Source organism: Numenius arquata, chromosome 11, assembly GCF_964106895.1.
Source record: "Numenius arquata chromosome 11, bNumArq3.hap1.1, whole genome shotgun sequence".
Lineage (NCBI taxonomy): Eukaryota > Metazoa > Chordata > Aves > Charadriiformes > Scolopacidae > Numenius > Numenius arquata.
In genome coordinates this window covers 33,618,874-33,630,334 of record NC_133586.1, presented here as the reverse complement: position 1 = coordinate 33,630,334, position 11,461 = coordinate 33,618,874, and the positions used below count along the sequence as shown (strand labels likewise).

General features: G+C 53.7%; 1 protein-coding gene across 1 annotated transcript in view; it reads left to right on the top strand.

Moving 5' to 3' along the window:
- The window catches only part of PPARGC1B (PPARG coactivator 1 beta), a 51,002-nt gene extending 45,230 nt beyond the window's left edge, over positions 1-5,772 (top strand). The window contains exons 9-12 of the mRNA XM_074155578.1: positions 144-219; positions 1,077-1,198; positions 1,564-1,718; positions 3,404-5,772. Of these exons, the coding sequence (XP_074011679.1) occupies positions 144-219; positions 1,077-1,198; positions 1,564-1,718; positions 3,404-3,507 (457 nt within the window). The 3' untranslated portion in view covers positions 3,508-5,772. The remainder of the gene's footprint in view (positions 1-143; positions 220-1,076; positions 1,199-1,563; positions 1,719-3,403) is intronic.
- The last annotated feature ends 5,689 nt before the right edge of the window (positions 5,773-11,461 follow it).

Below are 11,461 nucleotides of genomic sequence, written 5' to 3'. Positions count from 1 at the left end.
TCCTTGGCTGCCAGTGCTTCTGAGCACCCAGCCACCCACTGCTGCAGATGCCACGTGTCTCAGCTTCTCTTTGAGGTTTGAAGCTTTCCCCACCAGATCCCCTACCCCATTTCCCGGATGACTCCCTCTCCCTCGCTTCCCAGGTGTGAGAACGGCGAGCAGTGTCAGGGCGGGAGCGGGCACCGGGGCCAGCTGGAGAAGAGACGGGAAAAAGCCATCGTAAGTGAGCAGGGATCTCGCGGTGGCACACAGCAATCCCCAGCCCTTAGTTCATCTCCCACTCCAGAAAAGCGGCAGCGGAGCCCATTAGCCCTGGCTTCAGCATCCCTTGGTGTGAGGCCAGTGTTAAACAAGGACATGGGGGTGGAGGGGGGGAGAGAAAAACCTAATGTGAAGCGGAAGCCACCGGCGATTGGCAATACATGGAGTCCTTGGCGCAGAAATGCCCAGAGCATCCTACGCTGGTGCTTCAGCGCACACGGCACTGGCAATTAGCGGGGTGAGCTGGGGAATCCCTGAAGCTGCTCAGCCGTTGTGGATGCAGTCCCACTGCAGAGGTAGCCTCGTGCACTGGGAACCCTGTGTGTGCCCACGGGTGGGACCTGGGTGGGGTGGTGGGCACGTGGGGAAATAACTGCTGGTCCTCTACTGTTGTACTCACACACACACACATGCCTCTGGCATTTTTTTTCTGCAATGCAATTGAATGTTGCCCCTAGCAATTCTTGGGAATATTTCCTGGCATCTTCACCAGGAGAAGCTGAAAAAGCTGCAGGAACGCAGGAGAAATTTAAACAAGAAGGTGCTGTTGGTGGCTGCTTCAGCCTGGCTGTAACACCATCTTAAGAGACGTGGATGTGGCTGTCCCCTGCAGCAGTGGTGGCCTGGGGGTGACACCCATGAACTAGCTAGAGCGGAGACAGCCAGACCCTGGAGATGTCAGGCTGTGCTCGTGGTGGCATCACCCTGCTGCAGCCTGGTTCCTGGGGCTGGCTCCTTGGTGGCCCTGCATTTCCCATCAGCAGCACAGAGGGACAGGGCTCCCAAAGCCTGAAACCTTTCGCTTGCTTTGCCAGGGGGAAGGCCGGGTGGTTTACATCAGAAACCTCTCCAGCAGCATGAGCTCCAGCGAACTGAAGAAGCGCTTCGAAGTGTTTGGTGAAATCGTGGAGTGTCAGGTCCTGTCCAGGACTAACAGGTGGGTGGCAAGTGAGCTGCAGTCTGGGGCTCCAGCGGCTATGGGCGGTTCCTCTCCTGCGGCGGCATCAGCGCTGCCAGGAGGTGCAGGGTCACCCCTGCATCCAGCTGTGCGTGTACCAGTGATGCGGTTGTGCCGGTGGGGTGAAGTGTTCTGCGCCACACCAACCCCCTCGGTCAGCCGAGCCCACAGTCTAAGCGCTTTGGGCAAGGAGATGCAGTGTGTCCCCAGGTCCAAGGGCATGGGGAGGGCAAGTGGGATGGGGGAACGGCGGGATGGAGGGACAGGGGTGCAGTGCTGGGCAGAGCCACATCAGAGGGGCTGCGGGGCCCATTGCAGCTTGAATTCTTTCTCTGGTTGCTCAGGGGGGATAAATATGGCTTCATCACCTACCGGTATTCAGAGCATGCCGCCTTATCTCTGAAGAACGGCACCTCGCTTAGGAAGAGGAACGAGCCTTCGTTCCAGCTCAGCTCTGGTGGCCTCGGGCACTTCTTCTGGACCAGATACACTGACTTGGGTAAGAAAGCAGGAGCTGCTTTTTCCAAAGCATCCTGCTTATCAGCACAGAGCCAAAACGGCACATTGCACGGCTGAACCCTAGTCACGCAAGGATCCTAAACCTCTTCAGAGCCTACAGGGAAAGACCACCTGCTCTTCTATGGCTCTTAGCTCAGCGGGATGGCTTGGGAAACTGGGGGGACAGAAGAAAAGCAACTGGTGTGAGGACCTGGAATGTGTTGGCTGCAAAACATAGCATCACACCCCAGAGCTGCTGGGTCGCAGCTGACCACAGCCCATCCTGTCTCTGCTGCCTTTCTGCACAAGGCTGGACCCTTTCCAGCAGAGAGGTTCCTTCCTAGTCGTTAGAGAAAGCAGTCAGCAGCATCTCATTAGTCCAAGAGGTGATCTGGGTGGTTTACTGCTCTGCAGGACAGATTCACCACACTGCACACACACTTTTGAGCCAAAATGACAGCACTGAAATGTGCTGCGGTCACATGAACTCTTTCGGTGCTGTGTGGGCTTCTGCAGGACCTCCTGCCTCACTCAGCGACCGCGTTAGCCAGGGTCTCGCTGGACCCCATCCCTCTGTGGGTGGTGGGGCTGCAGGCTGAGCTGAGGGACAGGAGCCAAACCCTTTGCTAGTCCTGCAAGAGAAATGCGATCCAGGCTTCGCTCAGCCCTTGTTGCTGTGATCTTCAGGTGTTTCACAAACACTACACATTTATTTCGCACCCTCTGCAGGGGTGAAGTGGTTCTAGTATCCCACTTCATGCGTCACAGACTGAGGCCCAGAAAATAAAGCCCTAAGTCTTGACTTATCTCTAGATGCCCAGTCTGATAAGAGTACTGCCGTCTTTTACCAGCTTATAATATCTCATCTGCTTAGAGCAGCAATCCCTCTGGCTTTGGCTGTGGGTGCAAATGCCTGTTGATTATCTAAATAAATCCCAGGGTCTCTCAGTTTGGGCACGTAGAAGATAGATAGGAAACAGCACCTCATGAAGATGTTGGCACATGGCTGTGCAGTGCTGTGGGGAGAGGGGCAGAGCGGTGCAGGAGAAGCCCCCCGAGTGCTCCTCACCTGCAGATTGCTGCAAAGCCAGCAGCCCCCTTCTTGTACTGCACAGCCTGGCTCCTTCCTAAAATCCTGCTCACCCTGGCACAGGATGAGATGGGGAGCCCATGGGCAGAGGTGAAATGCAGCCGTGCCATTCATGGCTCCTTCACAAATACACACCCAAAAGGCTTAAGCTGCTGGGAAATTAGGCAGCCTTATTTCTGGCATTTGCTGAATGTCCCAGGCTTTGCGGTGGCACTGTTTGTTCAGCCTCTGATGGAGGGCTGGGGAGGCTCCCCCTCCCCACGACCGGCACGGCTCCCACAGGGATGGTTCTGTGTCAGCAGCTCGGGATTCAGCTGGATCCAGCAGATTTTTGCACACCTGGGAATGGGTATCTGCGGTGTGTGACCTGCGGGGCTGGGCACTGCTACAGCCCCTTTTCAATGGCGGAGGGACAGCACCATCCCCGCTCCCTTTCACCATCACCGCCTCGTCCTGGCTGGTTCCCGGGGCAGATGGGGGGTTTGTGGTCCTGGGGTGCAGCATGCTGGTAGCGGAGGAGCAAGCAGTGTCCCTCCGTGCCTCAGTTTCCCTCCTCAGTCCCTGACCTGGCTGCCTTGTGTCCCTGCTGTTCCCAGATTGCAGCGTGGAAGAGTCCTCCCCAGCTCCAGTGAAAAGCAAGTACGAGACCATGGATTTCGACAGCTTGCTGCAGGAGGCCCAGCTAAGCCTGCATCGGTAACAGCCTTAACCTTGGAGGAATACCTCAATACCTCAGTCAAGGCACTTCCAATATGTTTACGTTTTCAAAGAAATTATTCAGTCTATGGAAAGCAAGAGAGAGCGAGAGAGAGCGAGAGCACGCACGCGCGAGAGAGAGAGACTGCTGTCCCTTCGATTGATGTTTACATTGAACAAAGCTGCTTCTGTCTGTGAGTCCCCATGGTGTTGATGTCTCACTGCCACACGTTAGTCACCCCGCTTCTGACTGGTTGTTTTAGGGTGAGCCTAGGAGCCCCCCGGCCCCCCTTCCCCCTTCTCCCTCCCCCGCCCCGTGCTCCCACTGCGGAGTTGCAGCTGTGTTCACCATAACATTTTTTTGTCCGTAGTGTGTGATGATGAAATTGTTAATTGTGAATAGAATCAGGATTATAAACTAATTTTTAATAGAAGAGAAAAAAAAAGTATATACTTAAAAAAATGTATTTATGGCTCAGATGTACTGTAATTCAGATTTATTGTACCGCTTCCTTGATTTTTAACTATGCACTGTAATGAGGCATTTGCCACTCAGCAAATGGGGGGTCAGAGCAGAGTCACTGAGCCGGCATTCACCCATCGGCCGTGGAGGCACCTGCCTCCCCCACCGGCAAACCGGGGTGCTCAGCGGTTGCATCGGGATCACCCACTTTCCCATCAAAGCCATTCTTCTTGCCCGCATGGCCCGAGCCCCCCAGCCCCCAGCCCGGCTGGGTGGCAGCATCCAGATGCTGAGCCCGGTGGCGGTGGGTGATGGAGCCAGCAGGCGGTGGGGCACGCCAGCCCCGTGCCGTTCTCGCCATGGGGCCAGGCAGCTTTGCAGGCGTGAAGGAGAGGGGTGGGAAGAAGGATGCACTGCCCGGGGGATGCGGGACCGATGCTGGCCAGCCAGCACTGCTCCAGCCCTCCGCTGCCCTTGGAGCCAGGAGAGAGGAGTCGGGGAGCCAGAGCCGGCCAGGCTTGATCTGGTGGGTCCTGGGGGACGGGCACCTCCGGGTCCCTGCGAGGGAGCTGCCTTCTCTCTGGCTCCTCAGGTGGCTGGGAGACTGGACAGGCCAAGCGGCTTGCTCGCTGCTCACTTCCACCCCCTGCAAAGCAAGTGGGGCGAGAAGACCCATCCATGATCCCTGCCCGGCAGCCAGCCCAAAGCCCAGAGAGGCAGGGAGGCGGGGGGGGCGCATGGCTCACCCACTGCCCTGCCTGGTACCTGATAAGCCATACACTTCCCAGCACTCGCTTGGCACCCAGGATCTGTCCCCCATGTTCCCGTGGCACACTCTCCTCCTCTGCCTCTGGCCAAAGGCCCTCGGGGCTGCCCGGCAGCGCTGGATTTAAGGCATGCTCAAGCAGCAACCCCCCGAACTATGCTTGCAAACTTGCCCTCCATCTCCAGACAAGGTGGGAGGAGGAGAGAGCCCACCACCAGCTGGAGCAAACCCCACCACGAGCCGGCCCAGAGGCACCATCTTCCGAAGGGAGTGGGAATCTTGCTGCCCCTCAAGCCATCGCCATCGTCTCCCTTTATTTTCCAGACCCAGAGACCACTAGGGATTCAGCCATCCGATGTAGATAGAATATTATAGCCTTAACTCTGCCAGTAGATAGATTAGAGTCTCCTGGGGTCTGCCCTCTTCATGATTTAGGGGTTTTATTCTCATTTCCTGGCGTGGATACAATTTCGTCTGCAGGAGAACTGCAGGAGATGGGATGCCAGGAGCCTGAGCCCTGCCGAGGTGGCCCTTGGCTCCGGGGCTGTGTCTGCAGCTGGTCTCCAGTGGGAGCAGGGATGCCGGCATTGCCGATACCAGCACAGTCACCTGCCTGATTCTCCCCGCTTTCGGGGAAGCCGTGGTTCTGACGATAACCAGCCCAGCGGCGCAAGGGCCCGTGGGCCACCGCAGGGTTCGAACTGCAGGTCCCCAATCTGCCACCGGTGACGATCTCTGTCAGGGAACGGTCCTTGTGCCATGTCCGTCTCAGCAGAAAGGTTCAGCGTCTCTCCTGCCACAAGCTCCCCCCACTTCTCATCCCACCTTAGCAAACACGAGTAGCTCTGGCCGAGACTGAGCATCTGCTATTGGCAATTGCCTCATTGTAGCTTTGCCTTTTTCTGTCCTAGTATTTCCTCACAACGATGATGTTTACATGTGATTGCTATAGAGCTTATGTAGAATGTATATAGCGACACATTTAGGGTGGGTAGTACTGTCCTGTGCTGTGCTGATGTTTTTCAGAAAACGATCAATCCAAAAAAAAAAAAAACCCAAGAAAAAAAAAAAAAAGCAAGGTGGAATTCTTCCATCTCCCGCTCAGCCGGGGGCACCGAGCCCCCGCAGCCGGGCCCTGCCAGGGATGCATCAAGCGTGGCAGAGGGGAGGGTTAGTGCAGAGCTGGGGGGCTCCAGAGCCAGGGGGAGCCCTCTCCTGGGGGATCACTCAGTCGCTTCCCAAGCAGTGGTTTCCGTGTACCCAGATATAAAATTTCTCATTGTTTTCCTGCGGCTGGGCACTCCGGGCCGGCCCGCAGCCCCTGCCCCTGCCTGGCTTCTGGATGTCGAGGCCGGTGCTGGGGAAGGGGAGGGCTCGTCCTGCACAGAGCCCATCAGTACTGCACCCCTAGGGTAGGAAGAGATGCAATAAGTGGTCTTCGTGGTGCCTGAAGCCTATAAGTGGGGTTGGGTTTTTTTATTTTATTTTTTGGTTTGGGGTTCTTTCTTTTTTGTTTTTTTTTTCTCCTTTAAATTGGGATGGTTTGTTTTCCCTCCTACCCCAAGAAATTTTTCCAGGACTTATGCACTATGAACAGAGGTGTGCACAGCACAGAGGCACAACTGTGGCTGGGGCAGCCCTGTGCCCCTGCCTGTGCCTGCCACAGCAGGGAAAAGCAGGGGACACGTGCTGCCAGCCCTGGGGACACATCCTGCTCCCCCAGGGCTATGTGCTGCCTGCCCTGGGGGCTCCCCTGACTTTTAGGACTGGGTGAGCGTGGGGGGGTGTTCAGCTCAAGAAGCACAGGTCTGCTGGGTTTAGAATCCCTCACACAGGGTTTGTGGTGAAAAATGTTTCCACTTGATTTTTTTTTTTTTTTTTTTAAATATAAGGGTGTCTTTAGCTCGCAGCACTCGAGCCTGCAAAGGTGCGGGACTGAGGGCTCGGGCAGAAAAGGCAGGTGAGAGCTCCCTCCCTCAGCCGCCCGTGACTTTGGGATGCTAATGGGAAAACAGGGCAGGAGCAAAGTGATTCCCGGGTACCCCATGGGGAGCATCAGCCAGCCCCGCCAGGGAAGCACTGGGCTCCGCAGGTCCCTCATCCCCAGAGCTGCTGGGGAACAGGGATCGCCACCCCCCCAGGATTAGCTTTACAGTCTCAGCCTGTGGCATCGCAGTGGGTGCCCCGGCGTGGGTGCAGCTTGGCACTGGGCACCCCGAAAAGGGAACCCTTGCACCCTGGGAAGCCGCCCCCCGCCGCTTGCGAGGGCCAGGGCTGCGGGACGGGTAGGAGCACTGCTTCAAAGAGAAACGGGGAGCAAAAGGGTATATTATGGTAGGCAATAAGTAAGGAGGAGATTTATTTTTTTAAAAATATATAACTATAGAATGTGCCCCAGTAGTTTCCTGCAGATACTGTGGGGAAATACTGAATGTGAAGAGTTTCGTGATAAAATGCCCCTTTGCCTTTTTTGCACAGATTTGCCCCAGAAAAGCTCATTGTTCAGGGTGGGGTACCGGGTTTCTGGCTGGAATCCAGCGGGTCCCTGGGGCTCCGCGGGAAGGAGCAAATGATTCTGAATGTCTAGGCTGAATGCAGAGGACAATCCCGGGTTTTAGGTTCAACACTGACCCGAAGAAAAGGTTTATCCCGATTCCTACTCAGCGCAGCTGGCTGGGCTGGACATCTTCTTTAACAAAGCGGCAGCTCAGTCACCACATTACAGTCTTGAGTGTCTGATTTCAGCACTGGTCCATGCAAAGGAGCGTTGCAATTGCAGACCAGCTCTTTTTTTTTTTTTTTTTTCTGTTTAGTTTTTTTCTTTTTCCTTTCTTTTTGGAGGTATGCTGAAAACTGAGATACATCATTCTTTGTAGCTGAGCCCTGACACCCTTTTTGTTCTAAGCGCCGAGGTCCATCCCCGACAATCTCAAGCAATATCGAGCCAAATGCAGCCTTTGGGTCTCATTCCTCTTTCCTCACCCACCCTGGGGTCAGGGGTGGTGGTGGCAGCCTGGCCGCAGTGCCCACGGCCACAGCTCCAAGCCGAGGGCCACCACGTGGCGAATGCCGAGTTGGGGAGGATTGTATGTATGCCTGTGAGAAAGAGAGAGAAAGATTAAATTGATGCATTTCTTGAGAAAGGTGTAAGAATTTCACCTAAAAAGGGGCACATCTGCTTTGTTATTTATAAAAAAAAAAAAGCTAAATTCTGTCTTTTTCTTCTTCTTTTTTTTTTTTTTTTTTTAAGTAAAAGGACACTGCTAATAATTATTAGGGGCCAGTTCTGCCTCCTTTCCTCGTGCCGAGGAAGTACTACTTAACTCTGCAATTTTCTACTTGCAGAGTAAGTAAAAGTAGCAGAATTGGTCCCTCTGTGATTAAGAATCAAGTTTTTAGTCTGTTTTTTTTTTTTAATTGATAGTGGTTTTTTATATTTCACTTAATTTTTTCCCCAGTTCTGTTCCGTTGTGTCCTTATTTATGTAATATACTTTAACCTTAAAAGATGGCATGGATTCTTATGCCTTTCCTTTATTATTATTGTTATTATTTTTAAAAAAGAGATTTATTTCTAGTGTGATTTAACTGTCTACCTTCTAAAACAAGAGAACGTTTTCTTGTATTTTTACATTGTCAGATTCTATAGTTTCATAGATAATTTAACCAAATCGCTCAATGTATTATCTATATCTATCCGGTGGGTATAAAAGTTCTATTTTAAATTGTGTAAATACTTCAGAACTGGCTTCTTTTTCCAGACTCCCCTGCCGCGGAGTTACTTGTTTACATCAAAAAGACTGTAGAATCTCTACGCTCATGTACTGTAAATAGTGAAGTGATCTGCCTATAAATAAACGATAACATATATACTATAAAGTGGAAAGAGAAAAAAAGGAACAAGTCTGTGCCACTAATACTTTTGTTTATGAAGTAAACTTAAGTTGACTTTTGTTTGCTTATGGTGGGGGCACGGCCAGGGCTGGGGGGGGCGGCGGAGTCCCCCAGCTCGCCCACACCAACACTGCACCACTGCCAGGGATGCTGCTCACGTCAGGGAATCTCCCCAAATATTGCTATTTTAAGTGTGGCTTCTTCCACTTTAACAATGTGCAGGAAAAGCCTGGGCTCCATACTCAGGACTTGGGGAGTGGTGCCGCTGCCGCAAGACCCCTCGCATAAAAAACCCCTTGGACCGGGGGGGCTAAAGATGAAGCGGGGCACGCACCTCAAGTTTCCTGGAGTGGGAGTAAAAGAGCAGAGGGCTGGATTGCAAGAAAAAGTGTGGAAAAGACTCAAGATGGTGATGCAGCAGCCATACGGCTCAGGATGGCACCTGTACCAGGAGACCCTCAGTACCAGGAGAGTAGTCCCCCGGAGCCAGCCTGCTCTCCCAGAGACAAGGCCTGGGTGGCCGAACCGCTGTGTCCCAGCACAGGGTGTCCTGGTGTCCTGGTCGTCGTGGGAGCCCCAGCTGCGGAAGGGAGGGGATAGAGAGCCCAGGCAGTCGGTGGCAGCATGGGGGCAGCTCTCCCGCAGTACCCGGCGCACGGGAGCCCAGCGGTGGCCATTGCCCCTGCAAGGGCTACCAGCTCGGAGGCATTGGACTGAATTCATCTGGAGCACGGCGTGGTGATGCTGCCGGGTGGGAAGCCCTCAGCAGCCTGAAGAGAGGAGGTCTGCAAGGTGCTGAGCTGTCCCAGCTGGGATTTTTTTCTGCCAATTTGCACCGATTTAGGCAGCAGCCCTAGACCTGCCCATCTCCAGCACAGCCCATGGGAGACCAGCATGGGTCCCCCCCCCTCCCAGCCACAGACCCAGAACCAGCCTCCCACCCCAAACCCAGCCCTCATCCCTGCAACTGCTGCACCCCGAGTGTGGAACTGATGGGAAGAGCAGGGAAGCCCATTTCCCTGCTGCCTTCCTAAAAAACAGGCTTCAGGACCACCAAACAGGAGTATTTTTTCTAAGATACGTCAGGGCACATTGACGCTGCCAGTGCCAGGACAGAGTGAAACATGGAATTACAAGGAGGAAGTGCTGGGATGCGGCTGTGGCAGTCGGTGTTGGGGTGTCCAGGGTGGGAGCGAGCAGGAGCAGGGTCTCCATCTGGCTGGGCTGCAGGACGGAGCGGGGACACACGCAAAGGGAGGGTCTGCAGGGAGGGACAGACCCACAACTGAGGCTTCTCCTCCCAGTCTGGCCTGTGCTGCCCGGTGCTGCATTCCCAGGCAGCTCTCTGAAAAATGAAGGACTGGTGCTGCTCATTGAGTATTACCCTGCAAGCAAACTGAAGGGAGCTGTTGGTGAACCACGACATCAGTTCAGGATCTTCTTTAGTCCCAGCAATTAGTTACAGTAATTTGGAAAAAAAAAAAAAAAAAAAAAAAAGCAAGTGTTTTCATTTTTGGCATAACTTGGTGATAAATTGGCTTCTTTTCACACAGAGTGTGCTGCTTTTGCAGTAGCTTATATGGCTGCGCTCCAGCTGCCGGAGTGGAGAGAGGTGGTGTTATGTCCTGTGCGAGGGCCACCGTGCCTTGAAAGAGGGGAAAATCAGTCAATAATGGGTTTTTATGAATAGGGACAGGTTTTGCTGCTGACCTTGGCTGGCTGGCACCTGGCAGCAGTGTGGGCAGCGCAGGCAATGCCGGCAGCGCGGGGGTTCAGGGACAGCGAGGGCAGCGTGGCCGTGCCCACATCTGCCCGGCTGAGCCAGCCTGGCCAAGACCACAGCTGCCCTGGGCTCCACCGGCTTGGTGGGACCCCCTTGCCCCATGGGTGAGGGCCCACAGAAAGGTCTGGAGGTGGGCAGGGGAGGCAGGGGCGCAGCAAGGCGATGCCTGGAAATGCCACGCCAGGCTCGTGCTCATGAAACGCCTGTTGCTTGGGATTTATTTCACTGCCTGGCAAACCATCCCAGGATGTCCTTGGAGATTCAGGTGTCCCCTGCAGACAGGGCAGCGGGATCCAACACCAAATCCTGCCCTGGGCTAGGAGCTCCCTGCTCCTCAACATGGACCTCAGCTTCTGGGCCAGGCAAGACCTGTCTGGAGGCCATACTTAGAGTAAGGTAGGCATTTGCCCACTCTCAGCATTTATCAGTCCCAGCATGTTGAACAGTTCTGTCCAGGTGTCTTTGCAGGGAGGGACAGGGACAGGTCTGGTTTCTTTGCTTCCAGCCAGCTTGGGGACCTCTCTCACCGCTGGTCCTTCCGCTGCCCTCCCTGCCCCCATGGGAACTCCTCCTGCTTTCCTTCCCACCCTCCTCTTCACTTTTCTTCACTTCCTATGTAAATTGGCACGCAGACTCTGCTTTCTTCTTCCACTGTTCTTTTTTGAGTAAGTGGTATCACTTAGGTAGGTGGTCAATGAGTCGGTGGTCGCGATCTCCCCCTGCCAAAATTACCTTTTACCTACTTCTCCTCTAATCTTGCCAGTTCCAGGTGGTTTTCTTGGTTTGCTGACCAGGCCTATAGTTCATCACTCTCTTGACAGCAATATCCTGCTTATCAACAAAGTTATGTCACCTAGTAGTTAAGTTCTTTAGTTTCATTTTAGAGAAATCATGTCTAGTTACTATTTATTTCTAGAAAAAGAGTATAGGAATAGGTTCAGTATCTGATTTATATTTAACAAGTAATCAAGTGAGCCAGGGACAAAATGTGCATTTTATCTGCTTTAGTAACTGCTCCACATAAAGAATTAATAACCTAGTTCATTTGTTTGA